At 40.4% G+C, this 21,849-nt stretch overlaps 1 protein-coding gene across 6 annotated transcripts in view; it reads right to left on the bottom strand.

Annotated features, from left to right (window-relative positions):
* Positions 1 to 21,849, bottom strand: part of nrxn2a (neurexin 2a) — a 116,314-nt gene that overhangs the window by 83,237 nt on the left and 11,228 nt on the right. For 4 of the 6 annotated variants that reach the window (XM_069146438.1, XM_069146435.1, XM_069146437.1 and 1 more), the window contains exons 2-5: positions 9,304 to 10,447; positions 7,424 to 7,444; positions 1,820 to 1,849; positions 1,569 to 1,580 (exon numbers count right to left, since the gene is read on the bottom strand). In XM_069146438.1, coding sequence (XP_069002539.1) covers positions 1,569 to 1,580; positions 1,820 to 1,849; positions 7,424 to 7,444; positions 9,304 to 10,006 — 766 coding nt within the window. In that variant the 5' untranslated portion in view covers positions 10,007 to 10,447. Of the gene's footprint in view, positions 1 to 1,568; positions 1,581 to 1,819; positions 1,850 to 7,423; positions 7,445 to 9,303; positions 10,448 to 20,147; positions 20,169 to 21,849 lie in introns of those variants that run through there. The other 2 variants (XM_069146434.1, XM_069146436.1) reach the window with 2 other exon arrangements.

Here is a 21,849-nt window from a genome sequence, read left to right on the forward strand (position 1 = left end):
TCAAAACCCTCTCTCGAATATCCCCCCCAGGCTACAGCTGGAACATTGTTAATAACAAATGTTTGTTATAACATTAAGTGGCTGGATAAAACTTTGATGTCTCATGTATATCCCATGAGGTCAGAGGCACAGTACTTTGTTACTAATTGTAGCTGTGCTACGCCCGTGTATTGCTTGGAGGGTTATTTCTGTAAATCTTCATTTCACAATCAATTACCAACTTCTTGGTAAGAAATTGAGCCAATACATTTAGGCCTAATTTCATGACAAATAACATTGTGGTTGGCTTTAGGACACACTTACAGCAAGACATACTACATATTTTATACTGCAGCATTATTCGAATACATCAGACAATATTAATCTTTGTTTGATTGAGGCAGTTGTGGCATAAAGTAAGTGTATTGTTATAAATCAGCACAACCCTCAATTAAAGTAAGGGCTTAAATGTGACATTATTTTTGGCCTTATGAAGACTAATTACGTCTTCTAAATATGATCAAGTTTGTCCCACAGAGGGTAACCAACAAATCCATATAAATGATGTCACAGTCATGTACAGCCTCAGGCTGCATTATGGTGCAATCATTCTGTGAAGTATTTGCTTAAGCTTTTTAATCTACTGTAAATGACCTTGATATTAATGTTATCAGTTTAACACAAGGAAATGTAGAATAAAACACTCAGAATACTGCCACACCCTCCTTTTTTTTTTTTTTTTCCATCTTCAGTGTGTACTGTGAATGTGAATAACACAAGGTGACGTACAAAGTGGTCTCAGTTTACAGCTGCAGATTATTCATAATCATGTCTCAAGATTGATTTGGTTGAAAAACATTGAATAGATCTGGGAAAAAAAAAGCAAGAATACAGGAGCTGTAATGACAACCCAACACCCATGCTTTTCTGGTCAGACAAGTAATTTTCCAGACAACTTGGACCAATGAATTATACTGTCCGAGAGTGGACCATCAAAGCCTAGTCTCAAGTATGTTTAGAGACAACACTGATTGCCATGGAGACAGGATGATGACTTTTGTCTGAATCTCGCAGTACATGGTGGAAGACACAAAGCCTAAATACAGCAGACTTCATCTAGGTCATTGCCACCCATGGTATTCAGTGAAAATGACAGTTTTGCCCTGTGTTGTCCAAATGCTTTGCCTAACATGGCAGCGGATACATGTTTTTTCTTCCAAGATTTCCCATCACAGTACTAAAGCTTTCCTTTAATTCGAATGTTGAGATCTACCACAGATCAATGATCATAAGCAACTCCGTGATAACACTTGAGAAATCAGTGCTACCTTGAAACTGTAAGAAAATCTTAATTATATATACAACAACCTTCAGAATAAAAAACAAACAAAAAAAGGAAATTCAATTTCTCTGATAATGTCTGTCAATACTGATTATTTTCGCAGCAAAGAAAATAATCTGCTTCCTGTGCGGACCTAAGAGACATTTTTTTAGGATGAGATACCTTTATTCTTTTTGACTGACACCTGTTTCCTTTGAAAACACCATGAAACCAAACCGAAGAGATGCTATGAGCATAGATGCATTACCTTGGCGAAAAACTGCAGAGGTCAAAGGTGATGTTCCAGTAGCTCAGTCAGTGGTCAGGACAAGGGTTTGACGGACACAAATTGAGTGAATAGTGAGCATAACATGAGAGGAAGCAAAAAACGAATAGGCAAGTATATGAAAAAAGAGGAGAGGAAATATTAGTGCAGCACAGTCAACTGAAATGATTTCAGGGGAAGGGGAAATGTGTTCAGGTGGCTGGGAAGGAAAAGCAAACCAATAGACCCCATACCTTGGCGGTTTAACATCAGGTGCGCCAGACCTTGAGGGAAAGAACAGAAAAAAGGATACGAAAACAAGAAGTTCATAAAGAGGTTCGGGAGAACAAAAGCATTGTCACAATGTTGGACTGCAGTTTGTGACAGACATCCTGGGGTAGGTACGGATGTCAAAGTTCCAACTAAAATATAAAGGGGAAATCAAACTCAAAACAGACAAACATCTCAAGGGAGGAGAGGGAAAGCAAGGAAAGAAAAAAACATCTTGACTGGTGCAACCCTCAGTTGCTCACACAGATGCTTTTTTCTAATGGAACACATATTGTATGTTTACTTGATGCAGACAGCGTTTGAGATGTATCAGGAATACATAAAACCTGCTTTCATATTGCAGACACCTAATGTAAAGAACTTCCCACACGGTAAAGCTAGGTCAGCGATTCCTATGATCTCTGGATGTTTCGCAACTCATCTACACATCTCCACACGAGTGTTTTGCATGTAAGTGCCCAGCCAATCCAGAAGAGCCTACGTGACCTTGTATATGGCAGCGTTTGTTCAAAGGGCAGAAGTGACACCATTCCTTATCCTTTAAATCTTTGGCGTCTATCTCTCACACTTCCTGAGAGGATTTCCAATCTAATTCAGAGGCTTTTAAGGGGTGGAGCCTGAGCACTGCGCCCCTCTCATAACACGGATAATAACCATCATGTAACAGCTCAGGCTGCAATGATATGCCACGTCAAACCTTTTAATTCTGACAGAAAGCAGAAGGCAGCTGTACCCCAACGGTGCCTCCAAATTCTGTCAAGTAGAAGGCCGAAGGTTTAGTCAGTACACAGTATTCTCTATACTGTGTAACACAGGACATTATTGTAATTCTGATAAGTGCAGCACTGCAATACTCTTATCATTGTCACTGTCAATTGCAGGATATCACTAGTTGAAGGTGACGCTGTATTAAAGCCCTGCAGGTTCACTTGTGCACACCGTGGTGATCAAAGCCAAGTTTCATAGGTTTACACCACCAGCTTAAACCCCTCACTCCTCTGTCCCCTGCTAAGCACAGACAGGGTGAAATGTGGATGAATATCTCAGTGGGTCAACAAGAAATTGCACAGCTCACCTGCTCCTCCTGCCAAAGAGGAGCTCGGGCTGACATAATACAACACTTCTGCTGAGCACATGAGCCCCACTGTGCCAGCCAACATAAACAGCTCTCATCAGTGCATCGGCACTTTAAGACCCCTGTACAGCCAGTCAGTTACTCACAATTCCAGTCCCACTTCAGTCATTAGGTAAAAACCTTATGAAGAGGCAGGTCACATCTCCTGAAAAAAAAAAAAAAAAAAAAAAAAAAAGGCTCTTACTGCTGCGACTCGGTGTGGAATGGACATGATTACCCCTGGGAGGGTCCTTGCTTGCCAACACGTAGGCTTTTCATACAGTGTGCCATTGCAAAGCCAGTGACTGAGCCTCCGCTTAGACACGATTCACCCACAACCCTGTCTGCATAGCAGACAAAGAGCTGCTGAGTGCACCCTCACTGCGGCTGTGTGTTCCACATGTACGTATGCACACGACGTAAATTATGCCTCCTCGTCTTCCCCTCATCACCCCTCTATCCAGATGTGATTGGATTAAGATCATGTCTGTTTGCATCCTCTGCCCATCTTTGTGCTATAAGCAGAGCATCAGCAACACGGGGCGACAAACGAGGATTATATACACTGTCATTAACAGTAACAAAGACACCGTTGTTGTCAGCCACCGCTGACCGAGATAGCAGGAGGAATATCTAGTAAAATTTCCCCCCATCTCTTTGCCTTTGAGAGGAAGAGGTGCACGTTTCCTATTACCTAACTAATATGCAGAAGCAGTCCACAGCCACAAGCTATTGCTTCACCAAATGGGGTAAACTCCAAATGTTATAACTGGTTATTTCTGTGAAGCTACAGAAAGGATCTTTGACCCAAACAATTTGCAGCTATGATGACTCCACACATCAGACTTCTGCACTCAGGAGAGGAAATCTTACCCGTAGCACTGACTAGTAAAGACGGATGCTGTCGACCACGGCAGGTCATAGCAGGCACTTATGATTGGAGGCGCCAACATATTAATCCCTTACAATGCATGTATTTCCGAGGAGTTGACGAAAAGTGGATTAGGAGTGGTGTCGTCGCTGCCCTTGTATAGAGGCAGCCACCCATTGAATATGTGCATCCTATCCTTGGCTGCGCCTCACATCCAAATCTCAGTGTGTGGAAATGCAGAGATAACAGGCTAAGACCTGTGGAGTCCCATTAGAGGGGAAAAGAAAGCCTGTATGGAAATAAACTGTCCTTCCCACCAGTAATCTACCAGCTATTTTTAAATAAGAGTTGCAGGGCAAACAAAAAATTAATAAGCAGGCTATGGAAGCTCATTTTATTCAAATGTTGGCATGTGACTTTTAGGATCCTATTGACTCTGCCTCATTATATAACAATGTGTTATATTATTTTTGTATAACAGATCAAAAGAAACCCTGCTAAAGCCAACTGTTCTACTCGGGTCTGTGTGCAATCTGTGAATTGGTAGATTTACCTTGTAGATGGGATGTTACTGATCACTGCATCATGACACTCCTTGAGGGGTTATGCAATTTCCAGCTATTAGCAATGTGCTTGCTGTGCTTATACACGCCTTAACTCATGAGCGTCTGCTGACCTTGAGTAGATCCATAACCATGAAAAACGTACGACATCATCAAGTATGTTGCACCTTTGGCCCGATCATAATTCACGTTCGAGCTGGTTGGAAATGACAGTTTTCACACTGAATAATGAATACTTAAATCCAGAGACCAGAGCAGCTGCTTCTTAATGTAGAATCACCCGTGTTTGTTCACCAGCAAAAAACGTTTTTTGGTAAACAAACATTGCTTCAGAGAGGACGCCTGTCACTTCAAAAACGTTGTATGAACAGACAGGGTTTCCTCATCATGAGCTGCTGACCTTTAGCCTCTAAACCTCCTCCTTCCGCCTTTCTTATTTTTTAATGATTTAATCCGTGTAAAAAAAAAAGATAAAAAAAACAAACTTACAAACATCTTGAATTTTTGTGGCAAAGTCACTGAAAGACTCTAGCATGATTTATAAACATGTTAGGGTATGACTTTTTTTCCATAAATGTAACTAATTAAGATAATTTATGTTGCTAAACAACGCAAAAATACATATTGATTTTATTTTTCCTGACTGTTAATGACAGTGTTAACTTTTGAAAGACTTCTACACAAGATGAACACTACTATCTTTGTTGGTTTAATTAAACAAATATAATGAAGAAACAAATGCAGATGTTGAAGGACCTCTCAGTCATTATTGTGACATTAATTAGCGCGCATCCAAGAAGAAAGAGCCATTGCATGAGGATTAGGATTTGCCAAATTTGTTTTTCCGTGAAAAGTACAGTATTATGGAGGCTGTTGTAATGAGGGATTAGACCAAGGTCACTGCTGCTGAAAGATGCGAGCCCACCAGGACCAGCTGTGTCCTTTCTCTCGAAGATTTCTATGCTTGCTTTATCATCCCTCTATTTCTTCGTGTGTTTTTTCTGTGTGCTTACACATGAAAATCTGAAGGGGGGAAAAAAAAAAGCAAAACAATGATGGTGCACTTGCAGTTGTCGTGTGTGTGTCATGTCAGGTTTTCCTATATGTTTGAGTGATTTCTCTCTGTTCTGTATCGGCCTTGTGAGGTGGCTATCCTTATCTCTTGTTCACAGACCTTTTTTTTTAAATTATTATTATTATTTTGCGCACAAAACATCAGAGGATGCTGCACTCTTTTGGGATCTGAGCATGCCCCACCATGGCCTTTGTCCGCACCGATCGATGGAAGCCCACATGCTGCATACTGTAGATGAACAACTCCAACTACTCACCTGCTGTGCCAAAAGGTTTTCACTGCCTTAAAGCAGTTCCTCAGACAAATAAAGATAATTCCTGCACCACTTAATACACACAACCAAGAGCAAATATAGCATTTGGGTTACCATCTTTGTCATCTCTGGGGGGGGGGGAGGCGATTTAGGTAACGCATAGATTAGTCTATTTCTGTTGATGCAAGGACAACAGAGAGGAGACTTGCTGCCGAATAGCATATGGAGTGGTGTGAAGGACAGGGGGAAAAAAAAGGCATCTGCTGAGTGTGATTTTTCTGTTGTCTGTTGTTTTCATGCATTCTGCATTAGGGGATTGTCTCCATGTCAAGCTTTAATCCAATAAACGTTCTGATGTGCTCTCTTTGCAGCATGTCATCTAATACTGCCTGCCTCTTTGCTGTGAGCAGAGCCATGCCATCTTTGCTCATATTAAGAATGATTAATGCTCGCTTTTGGAAATGTGTGCAGAGATGAAACCTATTAACTGTTACTGAAAAGTACAAGCATATAAAACAGTCACTAAGTTATCCATCTGTGCTGTTTTGAATGCAGCACGGAGTTTACACCAAAACATGTCATATTTAAGAAAATATTACATCTAATGATAAGTATACCAATACGCACCAAATGTTTGCTGTCCTTAAATCCAGTCATGTATTTGTATTCTGCACAACCAAGTGAAGAGACTATACATGAAGACAACAGTGTTTTGCAGTCCCCAGTCTATTTTGCTGTCATATGCCAAATCTAAGTGTCAAACGCAGGACTTCAGAGAGCAGGTGTGCATAGGTCTGCGTATATCGAGTCAGTAACAGTGATTTATAATGTGCAGCGGTTCAGCGCACCTTGCGCCGGTCTCCTGAGCCTGTTGGCTGCTCTTTCACCAGAACCAGCAGTCCTTACTGGGGGGAGATGGATGTTCACGCTCTGATGCCGAATAAACAAATCTCCCTCCTCACTTTCAATCTTCATTTCAGTTCAGTACGTGCACCTCATTAAGGACCAATCCTGCTTAATTGTGGTCAGTTAAAGTGTTGCTAACGAGAGAAATATATTTTTTCCCGCTCAGGGGAATTTGTTCCTCTTCAGAAAATAGTGTGAAATGCAACTATGAAAAAAACATGTTATTACATTTTGATGAATGTTAGGGCCTCAGCAATCAGCCATGATGTGCCTGAGGATTTATACCGTCATGATGAGTTTAATCCACATATCGACCTTGGAGCATAATGGTATATAGAACTTGGTAAACTTTATAACAGTAGTTTAGATGAGAAAAATGTGCACTGAAGAGAGAGGAAAAACAGAATTTATAAATAATGAAACAAAGCATCTCTGTACAGTCCTTTTCTCTGATGCAGTATATGAATGCAACCCATATTGTGTGACACCCACGTACTCTGCAGACCTCTCTAGTCACCTTGAGCACACTGATTATATATACAATGAGCATTCAGCACATTAGCCGCTTTTTCATCAGTGACCTCGTGACCGGTGATAGTATATCTCCGTTCAGCTTAATTTGTTGGATGTCAGAACTGCAGTCCAAACTGACAATAACAACCTGATAATAACCAAACACACTCACACACACCGATTCTCTGGTAATAGCCTTTGCAAATAAGAGCATCACGGAGAAAAAAAATTATGCTCATCATTCATGTTCATTATATAATGCATCGTCTTACCTTCTACTTCTTTCTGGACAGCTGCAGGAGAATAAAGACAAAGACATATTTAATGTCAACAGCAGAATATTAATTATTAATTTGCTACCAGTTTACGATCTGCAGCTCATCTAACGTAGACAAATATATCATGCTTTGCTCAACCTTTCTGCTGCTTTCTGTGTCGCACCACGCATGCTGACCTACATGATTTAGCCGGAGGCTGGCAGGTTGATCATTTGTTCTGTAGCATTAAAGCTGTTGACAATATTTGTGGCATTGCATCACATCTGTGACATCTAATGACATACATATAATCACAGATATACAGTAATGTAGTCCACTGTTAAGTGCCCCTGCCAGGATTGTGTTTAGTTTTCCTTGCGGAGGAAGGCTGACGAGTTTCAAAGCCAACCACACTGTGTATTCATGACTAACATTTATACGAGGGAAACCTGAAGTGTTTTGCCAAGTGAAAACAATCTTAATCACTTCCACTTTCTGTTCTGTTCTGTAGGTAATAAGGAGTTTCAAAGCTCACTTTAAAATGCAAAATTCTCCTCTTGCTGTTTTTCTGATTTTCCAGAATAAGAAAATTACATGTATTTGGTGGCCTGTTAGATGTCTCAGTGTTGACAAACTTGCAAACAGCTATCGCATTGGAAATCTGTTGTCGTCCGACTTGTGAAGACAACTGCTGAGAGATTGGACTCACACACCAGAGCAGCCTGGAAGTACTGCTGTAGTATACTTTGCCCAAGATTGCTCTTAAGTAGGCTTTATTGATTATCCTCTGGAGCTCAATGAGGGTATGGAATATATATTTAGAATGGGAAATTAATAAGCTACTTAAACCTAAGTGGCATTCAATTGCTTCTGTTGACCAAAGCAAAAGTGAAATAATTAGGCTAAGACAATTGTTTGATCTCACCTTTAGCTCATAGTGGCTAATGTTAGCAAATCTTAGATGTACATTTCTTTAAAATGGGAGTGCTTCATAATTAATTTTGTTACAGTCATTAAAACATTTTAAATTCATATTTTTCAAGTGACAATCATCACGTCTTATGTCTCTTGGTTTTAATATGTTATTAGTGGCGGTAATGCGCATAAAAGCCATTTCCCAACAGTCACTACTGAGCAACAAAAGGAGAAGAACACATTACTACCATGCGGCGGTAAAACACGTGTGGTCCTGTGAGGTTAGAGTCAACGGTACAGACAGCAAAAACTACGACAACTGTCAAAAAGCTCTGCGTGGAACAATTAACAAAAATGAGATGCACTGCAAACTCTGCCAGGTGAAGCTAGCAAATCATAAGTCTACCACGGCTAGGCAGTCATTTGACAGCAAAGCACCAAGCAGATGGTCCATCTGCAGATCAACAATCAACGGCAAGCTTTTTCACCAGATGAAGTAAGTTTGATGTGCAGAGCAAACAACGGCCGTCATCTCAAAGATAATAGCTAAAGACATGCTTCTCATCAGCTTTGTCAGGGGCGAGAGTTTTCGCCGTTCGAAGGCATTTGTTGAGCCTGAGTAAAACAGTCAAATAGTTCCGCAGTATTTTTGCTTCATGCCCTGCTTCAAAACTCACAATACTCAGTCTGTTTTCTTACTTAACTACTCTTGACCGTCAACTTTATAACTCTCCTACATGTGGAATTGTTCCACTGCATTTTAACATTCATCATGTACTAGTAGCCGGTGGCTGCCTCACTTTAGGAAAAGAATAATAACAACAACATGTCTTCATACCAAGTCCAACCCTACCTTTTATTTCATAAGCAAAATAATTAATTATTGAGGTAAACACTGTCCGTCCTCACCTCATAGCGTAAAAATACACACATATTACTGCTAAAAATACATTAAGCTGCTCACAGAAAGATGACCTTACCTTCATGGCAGTACCTTCCCCTGTAGCTGGTATTGATACAGTCGCAGAGGACCTCTCCTTGGCTGACGGAGCACAGGCCTTTGTTGCTGCATGGAGAGTGTACTTCACATATGTACTCCAAATCATTGTGGACAGCTTGGCCATCCAACAGTATTGGCAGTGCCTCCCCCAGTTTCAAATTGGCTATAAGGCCCTGGTATGGTGGCTCGTATTTAACAGTGCTTGAAGTGAGTGCAGAGAGGCGCACATCAGGTGAGATCCCCCCAACGTAAAGGTCGCTGGCCACGACCATCTCTTTCCTCTTGGACTTCACCTCAGCCACTTTCTCCTCATTATCCACCACCATCCTGGTCTCCCTGTAATTACGGGCGACAAAGACTCGGTGCCAGCGGTGGTCGTTGATGTTGGTCTCGGTGTGCAGAGAGGCCGGTTCCGCACAGTGGATGGTAAAGCGCATGTGGAGCCTCCCGTCGGCAATTAGCAGCTCCAGGAAGTCGCAGTTCCCCCCGTCGTCGAGGTAGAGCACCAGAGCTTTGCTGATGTTGGTTTTCAGAATAAAGCTGAGCTCACCTGTTGTCTTGGCATCCCACTGGCCGTAGCGAGTCCACTGACCAGGAACCCCCTCATATTCCAAAGCTATTCCTGTTAGCACCAATCCAGCTAACAACAATAACCAGGACGCCTCGCCTTTACACCTGCCCATGATGGTTACTAACTACTATCTACTGCTGGCTCCTGTGGTATCTAATTCATATGAATCCTAAACAGGGGTAAGGAAGTGATATCTAGTGTCTATATTTTTGTTGTCACCCTACAATTTGCAGAAGTAATACTGCAACTCCTCCGTACAGAAAAGGAGTTTTTGTCTAGCCTTGACTGTCTATCCTGACTCTTTTTGCCATCTCTCCATGGGTGACACGTGACAGAGTGAACAACTGAGGCACATTGCAGAGTACTTTGCATCTACTTTGGATCGGCTGAGAAAGAGAACAAACAACATAAAGTGATCCACAATACTGTGTGCTTCCTCGTCTTCGCCATCCAGTGTCTTGGCCTCCATCCAGCACTGTTCCTGTCAGTTCTCCATGGGTTAGCTAGGCACGCAGCCTAAGTACAGCCTCCGCTCTCCTCAGCATTCCAACATCTGAGACATAAAAGAAGAATGTGTAATGAATATCTGGAAACATTACAAACTACTAATTGTACAAAAAAGGTAAATAATCTCGTCACTGTGAGTAATATGGCAAATTATTTAGAAAATGTAACAAATCATTAAGGAGGGAAATATGGAAATGAGAGCGCTGGAGAATTTTTAAGCATTCAGCTGTGATTCACATCGTTACAGGTCACTTTCAAAGAACAACTGAAGAAAGAGATTTCCGCAACAGGCCCTTAACACAATTCTTTGGCAAAGTAAGATCTCCATCCTGGCACCCCACCTCATGTCTTAGCTGTCAGGCAGAAAGAGAAACAGAGGGTCTCACTATAGTTTGCGGAGACCTGTGCTGATTTCCAAGAAGCTGGTGGGAAAAGCCTGTCTTGTAAGCACCCCACAGATGTTCTGGCACAATCCATGGCCTCCCTAACTTCAGTGATGTTGAACCCCTTAAGCTCTCTGTGCTCCCTGGACTCAAGCTAAGACGCTACAGCGAAACAACACATGCAGACCGGAGGCTGGGGGTGATAGAAAGGAAGAATGTTGGAAGCAAACAAGCAAACAAGAGATTCAATTCTTTGTGCAGCGCAGTATCTTTCCAAATCGTGTAATACATCCGTCAGTTCACCAGAGAATAACATGTCAGTGTTGCGTTTCGCCTCGCCATGAAATGTATAAATGTGTACAAATAGGGTTAAAAAAGGAGGTCATGTGACAAAGTCCTAGTGAGGAGGAGGTCAGGTGGCTTCGATAATACAAACACAGAACTTTCACAGAGACGACCAGGGGTCTGATGTGTGGGAAAGTCAACATTTGATTTATTTTAAGTAACGTAAGCAAGTTCCACACGTAACATATTTAACTTATATAACATACGCTAAGTAAATTATGTGACGTACTTAGTATTTCTCAAACCAAAATTACTTATTTTAACACAAAGTACAGTCTTTCATTAAACCCGAACCAAATTGCAACTGTGTCACATTTGAATGAAACCATGATATTTTCCTGAATCTAACCAAGTACTTTTGGTTGGCAAAACCACATGCGTTTACTTTTCACCCTGAGGCGAGGCAAAGCATGACACAGGCACAATAGTGTCTAGTGGACGGTTGTATCACACACTTTGGCTTTGTAATAACAGAAGAGGTTGTGCCTCACAGGCCTGAGGATATAACATATTGTGCACCAGTTTATGGTTGAACTGAGAGCCTGTACTAACCCATTGATACCATTCAGACTAAAAGACTGATGTCAAAAGGGTGTTAGGTCATCCTGTCAAATTATTTCCCGGGAAACTACATTGACATTAATTGAAGAAGGTCAATGTTTATTTATCTTTTCATTACCCTGCAGAGAACAAAGCCAATAAATGAATTTATTCTAGTGTCTGTGTTGCCTGATACAGCTTACTGTATGTCTCTTTGCCAAAGAACTCTGATGCAGCCCGCAACCTATTAAAAACACATAAAAGAGCAATACCACTGTGTGATTCAATTAAGTGATCAAAACCAAAATAAGCAGCTACAATCAATTACATCCAGTTTGCACAAAAGACTGCAACAAGATTTTGAAGAGGCTTACTGCTTGGCATATATCACACATCTGATGAAACTCAAAATATGTTTGATTTAAACAGCAGGTTGTACAATGAATGTTGAGATTTCTGCTCTTAACATTCATAAACTGTACCAAAGTCACCCTGTCTCCTCAAAGAGAAAGGAATCCAGACATTGTAGCACTTTACATACAAGGTACAATCAGTCTCCAATAAATGCAGACTTTTAAAGCTTCCGGGTTTATAATTTAACAGAAAAAGATCTAATTTGTTTAAAAGGAAGGAATAATCTTTGTAATGTCAAACTGAGTTCTTTCTCATTTATAGATGTTTCTCAACAAGGAGCAGAGACATTTCATGGGAGTTTGTCCCAATTTCATCTCTGTCACAGAGAGAAATATGTGTCTGAGTCTGCAGGGAATTACAACCTCTGCTGGGTTTCCTGCTGATGAGGGACTGCCACAGTTGGGTTTATTTGCTAAAGGTAGATGTCGCAAGAAAGACTGCATCGCAGCAAATAAATCAAAGTTTTTCCCCAAAGTATCAGAAGGCTCCCGGCTGGAAGAAAACCCTTCTGATAGACGGGTTTATCATGGGAATAGCTGTATCCTGGAAGGTCATAAAAACGGACACCCTCCTCCACAGGATGAATTGCAATTGGCTAGGGTCAGGTTTATGCTGTTTGGAACGCTTCTCAGAATCTGTCGTAGCTGTATATATGTGGTCAATTTCAGCTTGTTTTTTATTTTCAAAAACAGTACATTAGTAATTTTAAACCTTAAGAGACAGGGAGGTATCTGGTGCTTTCAGCTTCATGGTCTCACTGCATGCCAATTGTTTTGCAGCATCTCCCATTTACACTCATTAAAAGCAAATTGTTCACCAAGACATCATTGTCAGACATATAAATGCAGCATAATGTGGAAGCTTTTAGGATGCGTTCTCTGCTAAGAATACTTGTATATACCGCATGTAACAACTGCACAGTATGACTTCCTACTTTGAAAGGTTAAAGACACGATGAGCAGACATTTAAATGTGAGATGTAAATGTTAATTGTTAAACAAACCACATACTGCCTTTATATGTATTTATATATCTCTTACTTCTCCTGTGTTTCCTATCTTGATCACACACACTGCCTTTCCTCACAACAATTTTACCAACACTCAAAAGGTGCTGCTTGGCTAACACAGACAGGGTAGATGAAACATGCAGGGGCCTATTTCCCAGCAGGGCTTTGAGATGCTCGTCGGGTAATGGCATTCCTCTGCGCCTATAAGAAGCTGATTCAGCACACATCTTGAACATAAGTGGGTCTTGTCATGGATCTTTGGAAGGAATTCAGTGTATTTTGAATTCCTACTCACGTTGACATTTTTTTTTAAAGTGAAGTCTCAGTAATACTCTGAAGAATTTCAGTTTGTTAAAACGTTATTAAAGTAGCTTTACTGAACTGACCAAAGAGGGACCCGTTTTGGATGTTTCATGGCAACATTGTTCAGCCTAGAATCGATAGCACTGGTTTAGTGATGACTCCTTGGTGCCATTGGTGTGTTTGGACCCGGGTCTGCTCTCCCCTGTCCACATAGGACTCACTATTGATCACACATAAATTAGGTCTCACTTTGTAAGTAGGGTGTTTACAGTTAAGCTCTACATTTAATGGCTTATCTCACTCGGTAGCATGTGCTTACTTCATTAGAAGTAACAAGCCAATTACCCATCATGATCAGGATCTGGACTGGGGGCCACCACAGGTGCTCAATTCATCTCATTTCAGTGGGGGCCGGAGCGACCCCGCCAGCACAAACGGATACAAACTTCTTTCCTCCAACACTAAGAAAGACTGGTACCTAAGATTAGGAATTTAGCCTGGATATAAAAATATGTAATTGTGCAGCTCTCCTAGACTTTCCAAAAGTTATTGGAATGAAAAGGAAAAATTTCTCAGTGAAACTAGTTAATCTATGGGGGTTGTAATGCCTTTTATTTTATTTATCCACCGTTTATACGTGTAATCATGTGTCGGATACTTGTGATTATTCTCAGTGGCAGAAGGGCTAAACAAAATATGAAATAGTTAACAGAAAAATTACCAGAAATAGTCGAGTAAAAAATGTCAGAGTAAAATGCAGTTTGAGAAAGAACTTCAAACCCTGGCTCCTTTCTCCACACAGCTGCACACAGCTGGCCAATCGTAGCGTTGGGGGAGTGGATAAGTCGCGTTGCATGTGCAGAATGTTTTACTCAGTCTTGTTTGTCACTGTGGTTTATGTTTTTGAAAAAATGTTTCTGGACAAGTTGCAAATATCATAGTAAGGATCTCAAATTAATATTCGACAGTTGTGTGCATGCATTCATACGATACAGCTGGGGGCAGGAAATAATGAGGATTAGATACCTTTAAAGGACTCGGATGCTATAACAGCTGCTCTCCTTCACTTTTATTCAGGCTCTCTAATAACATAAGATTGTTGGGATTGCCACCTAATACTATTTTGCCCATCCAACTTTATCCAATTAATCAATATATAGTCTCTCATATGGAACATTTAAGGACAGGCCAGGATATACATGTTCAGAGTGAGCATTGCACCGCTGAAGAGATTCAGCATGAATGATTTGCTGTTATTAAGAGTCAACCTGCTTCCCTGGGGAAGGACGAAGGGGCAGGCAGAGGGCCTGGAGGTTCAGCAATTACTGAAAGTTCATGTGCCGATATCACACTGACTCAATGTTGCAGGGAGTAAGACTGAATTTTTTTTTTTTTGGAATCCATGGCTGACACCAAACAATAGGGATCGTAGTATGATACTCGGTAACGTGTCAGTGAACACAGCGGTGAGCTTAAAGCATTGCTCTGTTGAATCAACTGGATAAGCAGGTGAAAGCAAAAACAGGAGGTGGACTGTAACCCCCCCCCCAAAAAAAAATTAAAAGAAACCAGTTTACTCTATACTGCTGAAAATACGCTTGACAAATCTAGCAGATTTTACCCATAGAGAACTGCTACAATAGATGCATGCCTGTGCAATTCTATGCGCCTTGCTTTGCTGTGGATGAGAGGATCACAATAATATTTCCATGCGCTGCTGCCGTGCTCACTGTGTGTATCTAACACTGTTTAAAATGCATAGGCATGTTTGATTTAATCATATATGTGAGCTGCGGTTGCTTGTCACAGAGACACTTCATAGTATGCCATTTGATTCTATACAGGAGACACAGCTCAAGGTCTTGTCGTCTTGCAGCATGCCTCTGTTGCATGCATTGGTTTTCCTTTTCGTGCTTCAATGAACTGCAAGCGATCTGAAACTGTCCCTCTTTTCGACAGTTTATCCAGTCAGGTTGCAGGTTGCAATAGAGAGGAGTGCGGCATTTGTACCCAATGTACCACGTGGTTATTTGTCTCCAGCTGTTTAGCTTTATTCTTTTTATCCATCAGTTTTTCTATTGGGGGACCAGTGGAGGTCGGATATCCAGTCATTCTCTGAATGGAGCCTGCAAGACTATGAAAGCAATTCCAATGGGTCTATTAGAGCGAACGTAAGGAAACCTGCATTCAGTATGCACGCTCAGTGTTCTTGAGGTATGGGTGTGTCATGGGTCTGTGCCCCTGGTAAAAAAAACAGTCGTGCCGGAAATAATGGCTTCTCACCACACCTCTGTAATCCCCTCAATCTTAGGGCTCACAGTCGGAGTGATGCTGGGAGCAAAACAGGGCAGAACTTTGGATATTAATTACCAAGTTGAATTACAAATATGTGATAAAGTATTCATAGCATTTGGGCATAAAATTCCCTGAGTGTGTCACGATAATTCCACTATGAGCGAATGTTCCAGAAATACCCTCTATTTGGGCAATATGCTGATGGTGAGACACAACTTTGTGTTTGTCCAAAGCTTGGATGTTTTCAAGAACTACATCGTGTTAGATTCAATGTCATAGCTGCTGATGTTTACAGTAAGCTCACAGGAAGATTCATCCCAGCTCAGCTCCTGTTGTGAAAGCTCAGATCTGGGCAGTGGTTGAATGTCTAAATTTGCGGCCCACGCCACACTGTAGAGGCAAATGCTGAATGATATCGAATCATTTAATGATTGGAGAAAAGCTGTCACATAACTCGGTGTCTGATTTATGCTTCTCAAGTTCACAGCCGTTAGCTTGAGTTAAATACAGAACAGGAGTATCCTCAGAGTGGGAGACCACAGACAAATTGAACGGTCTGTTGAATCACTGTATAGTATTTCAAGTCAAACAAGAAAGTATCTGTAAGAATTATTACTGCTACTCATTGAAGGAAACAATGACTGAAATAATGATACCCCCTTTTAATTAACCAATTTGGAAATGAAATCTAATCTAGCCTGGTATATGGAACAAAGATGGGTTTGACCTACATACGCCGAGACATTTTCTTTGATGGAAACTTTGGATTAGAGATTGAAGACATCACCCGTAACGTTTGCTGCCTTGGCACTTCGTCTCCGAGCTCACACATTTGTCTTAAATCAAATTTTTGTTAATTACATTTTATATGCTGCGCTATCATTTTTAGCATCGGCTTTCATTATTGGGAGAGCTGATGATAAACAAAAATGTTGTGCTTTGTTTGTTGTCTCAAGGAATCATTTATGTATCTGTCCAGTCGCATGTTTTACAATCAAAGAGTGTAACAGTAAATCGATTTCTTCAAATAACCCCAGGACACAGATGGATGCTTCTTTTCAGACAGGATGTTTGGACATGTAAGAGTTCAGAGTCCTGCTGATTACTCAGAATAAAGTTTGGCTGTTAAAAATTCTCCCATAGCAGTTCAAAATGTATTAATTTCTCCATGTTTAACTTGGAGAAAATCTCAGTTTCCCCAAACTGTATGAACATTTTCTTCTCAACGGAGAAACATAGTGTACAAAGAGAGTTCAAAAAATACCTCAATATTTATCATAAAAATACTTGAGTTGAATAACTCAGACAGCTGGAGACTGTTTAGGTCAGCACCTTGGGAAGCACTGCTGCATAGCAGACAAAAGAGAGTGACCAGAGATTTTTATGCTCTAACAAACCTTAGGTCCACAACATGTCAGCATTCTTCCTCTCAAAAGAAAAAGTGTCAGTTCTTTAAGGATAGTTCAGACTTTGCAGAAGTTAAGATTAGCACAGTTAGAATGGAAAAAAACGATTCCAACAATATTTCAAAGTGAAGGTATGGTACGTGTTTATCTTATGAATGTACAGTTTATATGAAATGCTAATGCATCCAACTGCTGAATCAAATCTCTGCCAGGACAACTGTTCACACCCAGAGTCGATAAATTTAGCACAGACAGACACATAGATAAATAGACATGAGCCCGATTAAGGCTTTTAAAACCATCAACACGGAGATAAAATCAGAATGAAGCAGTTTGTTGCTGTAAATGTGACCTGAATCATCAACTAGCTCACTAGCAGGTCACAGTTTATGGGCCTCAAAGAATATGCCCGATTCATCTTGCTTGAGTGCTGCACTCTTCTTTACCTTCTTGTTCCCCTTACACCGCCTTATTCAGCCATTACACCAAGTCACATAGCCAGCAGTGGTTTGCATATAATATTTCTTCTATTAGTAAAGGGATCAGGAGGAGCATAGCACTCTGACTGAGTTAAAAATAAGTCTCTAGAACAACTTAAACTAAAGTACTCTGATAGTGAAAAAGAGAACCGAGCCTAAGACACAAATACGTTGGCGCTACAACATTACGTTGATTGATCTTTGTAACTGATTGGAAAATATTCATCTGATTTTCTATGCAAGTCATTGCCTTATATGATATTAAATGGAATATCTTAAAAACTGCTTTAACAAATGTATGCACATTCATGCAAATTTATGAGGATAGACAATACCATTAAAAACCTAGAAGAGTGCTCGGAGGGTGCAGACCTCCACCAAGGCCAAATATCCACTCCTCTCTGATATGCAAATCTGCAACCTGAACCACCATATAAGTCTAGATATCTTTACAAAACTATTAGCATGATGTGAAAATATGCTTGTGCCGAGGTGGAGCTTCACATCTCAGCAGATGTCCCCCTCCGGATCTCCCTCAGGAAACCACTGTCCTCAACTGCTCCATCATGACTGCTTGCTGTTTGAATAGGTACATGTGTATCCCAGAGGATTACTGGCACTCCTGAATATACACTGTGAAATGTAGTATTTCTAGAATTGCCTGTTTTGTCACTATTTGACTTACCTACCATCACCTGGATTTTTCAGTTCAAATCTCTCTTTTAACAGAAAAAAAACCAGACAGAACCAGACTCGGAGGAAAGCATTGTTCAGTCTCGACTGTCACCACAGGCTTCTGTTTAAGGCTATGCTTCCTCTGTAGTGTCACCAAGACAGCCTGGCTTCCCAACTGCTCGGTGCACATGAAGTCAGCCTGCTCTGTCTACTGGGGCCTGATTAGCTAGGTTGTTGTCCAGGGAGCGGAGCCGCGATTCCATTGCTTATTGCTAAGTTAGTAGACTGAAAATTATGTGAAGTATAACATTTGAAAACGCAACTGTATGTTACGAATCAAAATTTGCATCTTTATTGAGTGATATAGTGTTGCCGAGCAAAGATTTAAAAATCCATGAACGGCATCAGCGCACAGAGCAATAGCAGCAGGAAGTGAAACAATACTCTAACTGCAACATCAACATTTAAATAGCCTATCTCGCAATGTTAATGACAATCAAAAATAATTTTTGGATCTGCCCTGCTATTCATATCCGCTCCAAAATTCAATGGGTTCTTCCAAGGCCATTGCTTCACCCTTTCAACAAGTTTCATGAAAATCACGCCTCCAGTTTTGCTCCAATCCTGCTAACAAACAGGAAAACACACGCAAACAAACAACACAGAAAAGATAACTTTCTTGGCAGAGGTAATAATGAATAATAATAAATCTTTCTTAAATAAATTCAAAGAGGTTGTGATCAGTTGAAAGAAACATTTTAGCATGGAATCTGCTGCACTGAAATTAAAGTATATAAATAGGATATGCATGCAAATATAAGCGAGCACGAGGAAACGGGGGGTTGTCAGTCAGGCGCTGATATTGCCTGGGGGCCTACAGCACAGTTACAAGGACAGCACCCGCCCTCCACCCTACAGCACCCAGGACGATGCCACAGAAGGTTGCTCAGCTGTGCGGGATCTCTCTAACAAGCTGCTACCTCAGTCTGGCCCAGCTGAAGCTTTTTACTCTGTTTACTAGGCACCTATAAAAGCGGCCTCAGTGAGCTGTTGTGGCTGCATGGGTTGAAATACATTTTTCCTGTGTTTTCACGTGCCAGCAACTCCTCAGTGAATCCTCCCCAGCCAGGAGGAGGCATTTTCTTTAACTTAAAAAATGGTGAGACATCCAACCTCTTATTTCCTTTTTTACCATTTAGAGTCTATCAATATGTATCACCATATGGCAGATATATTACTGTATACAGAATGAAGTGCAGTTAACTGAATTTTGTGTGACCAAATATTGATACTTTCGAAAGCAACCTGAATAACTTTTTTTGCTTAAAACCTTTGCACACCACTGTATATGATCACACCATCATGAAACAAAGTAATTATTTCCCACCGCCCTTTGCACATTGCTGATTTGTTCTAATAAAGTTTAGTGGGCTCATCCACACAATACCAAAACAAGAAAATCTCGTTTTACTGGTCTGTCTGTAGTACCAGATGAGCCCCATATTCTTTTCATATTCCAAGGCAGAATAAATCGTAATAGGACACAACATCGGTTGCCAGTTTACTCTGCAGAAAATTTTGTTGGGCCGTTTTCCTTGTGTGATACTTAACTATTTGCATGATACTCAAAATCCAGAGAAGTTGTACTGTTTGAAGTTCCATCTGGTATTTATAGTATGTTCTCACTATTTGGTGTCTGAATTTAGATTATATTAACTGAGCACAACATGCAACACAGTTGTGTAGCTGAAAGATTATGAGCACAATATATACAAAGCTATTAAATATGATGGACTTTATTTGCTTTTCATCAGGCTGAACAGTAGATTTCAATAATGTTGAATGTGAATGCAACAAAGGATGCATATCAAAGATGTACTACTGCTGCTTTCCTCACCTCCCTCAGTGGGACTCTGCTCCTACCTGAAGGTAGCTTAAAGGAGATAAAAGGAGAAGAAGAAAGGTGGTGAGAGAAAGTGAGACCATGTGGGACAGATTATTTGTCACTCCATCATCAGAAATGGAGGTCTGCTATGAATAAAATGGCAATGCTATAAAAGACAGTTCATGCCAAAAACGACCCATAGCATCACAGTTTTTATGCACTGGCATTAAATAAACTCCTTAAGTCAATAATACTGTCTGTAAACAACTGAATTCTGAAAACTGAAAATCTAGAATATATTGGGTGTTGTATGGCAAGCAACAAGCTAAATGCAAAAGACCAATGACAAAATCAAAATGAGAATTTTAGGGGAGCTATTCCTTTACATTGACTTATTAGGTCAATGATGAGTACTTCCATATCATGACGTAACGGTCTACAATTGTGCTAGTGCTTTGTAACGCTGTGGAATTTTCATCTTGCAGCACTGCACCGTAACTGTTGGTCTTGTAATCTGTTAACAACTGTGGAGAACGTCATCAAATGACTAGTTGAGTTGGAAAATAAGGTTTCTCAGTCTGAAACCATTTAAAGTGAAGAAGTTACCTAATAGAGGCTCGAAAGGGCTTGCCATGACCCAGATTTGAACCAGGGTTGCTGCAGCCACAACGCAGAGTACTAACCACTGTATGATCACGTCCACTTGTCTTCCTGAATGGCCTGTTGCTGGCATGTTATGAAGTCTGAATATCTATTACTGTTTTATATGTATGGGTTTCTTACATGAACACTTTTAGTTTAAAGTGTTAGCGTGCTAATATATAATATAACTTAACTCAAAGTATAGCTGAGGCCTAAGGTAGGGTATTGGATAAATTAAATGTTTTACCTGATGATGGAGGTAAATGAAAAGTTCCGGGATTAAATGTTGCACTAAATGAACAACAAATATACACCTCCTTGTGGCACCACAGGAAAAGTAAAAAAAAAAAAAATCACAAAAAAAATCACAAAGTCAGTATCAATCATCCTCTGGGAACCAGGAATGTCAAATGGACAAAATTTCAAGGCAATCCATTCAATAGTTGTTGAGAAATTCCTGTCTTTTTATTTTGATTTACAATTGTTTCATTACAGACACTTTAATTCACTTAATTTTACTGTATGAGTTTTATTGCAGCTCTTTAGATAAAAGCAGAGCAAATGTCTCATGAATTTCAAGTGTGTTAATACATCACTGCTTTTGACTGGAATCACCCTCGATTAGTAGCAGGTCTATTTCCTTTCCGGTCAGTTAGAAATAATTAGCAATTTGTGCAGTCAGTTCAGGTTATTTGTGGTGTGCCAAGGAGTAATTTTACATGGGTATTTTTTGTTTACCCATTTCTTCTCTTTTTTTTTTTTACTCGAACTTAGAGAAGTCCACATTTTTACCAGTAAAAGTCAAGCTGTCTGAATATATTTGTATGATAATTTGCCACTTTGAAGCACAGCATACATCCTAAACATAATGGGAACTCTGTTTAATGTTTGAAAGAAAGGAGCATGGGAGGACTGAGGTGCAATTTCATATAATATAAAATGACAATAATTTGTGGCAGTTTTGGACAGTAAATATGAATGCTGTAGCTTTATTAAGTCATGCTTTGTGGTTGACATTTGAGGATGTCTTCAGCCATTGTGTTTACCTCTTCCACCCTCCTGAGTTAGACTA

The sequence above is a fragment of the Embiotoca jacksoni genome, unplaced genomic scaffold (assembly GCF_022577435.1).
Source record: "Embiotoca jacksoni isolate LCO1_2020_lvr unplaced genomic scaffold, fEmbJac1.0.p SCAF_13, whole genome shotgun sequence".
NCBI lineage: Eukaryota > Metazoa > Chordata > Actinopteri > Embiotocidae > Embiotoca > Embiotoca jacksoni.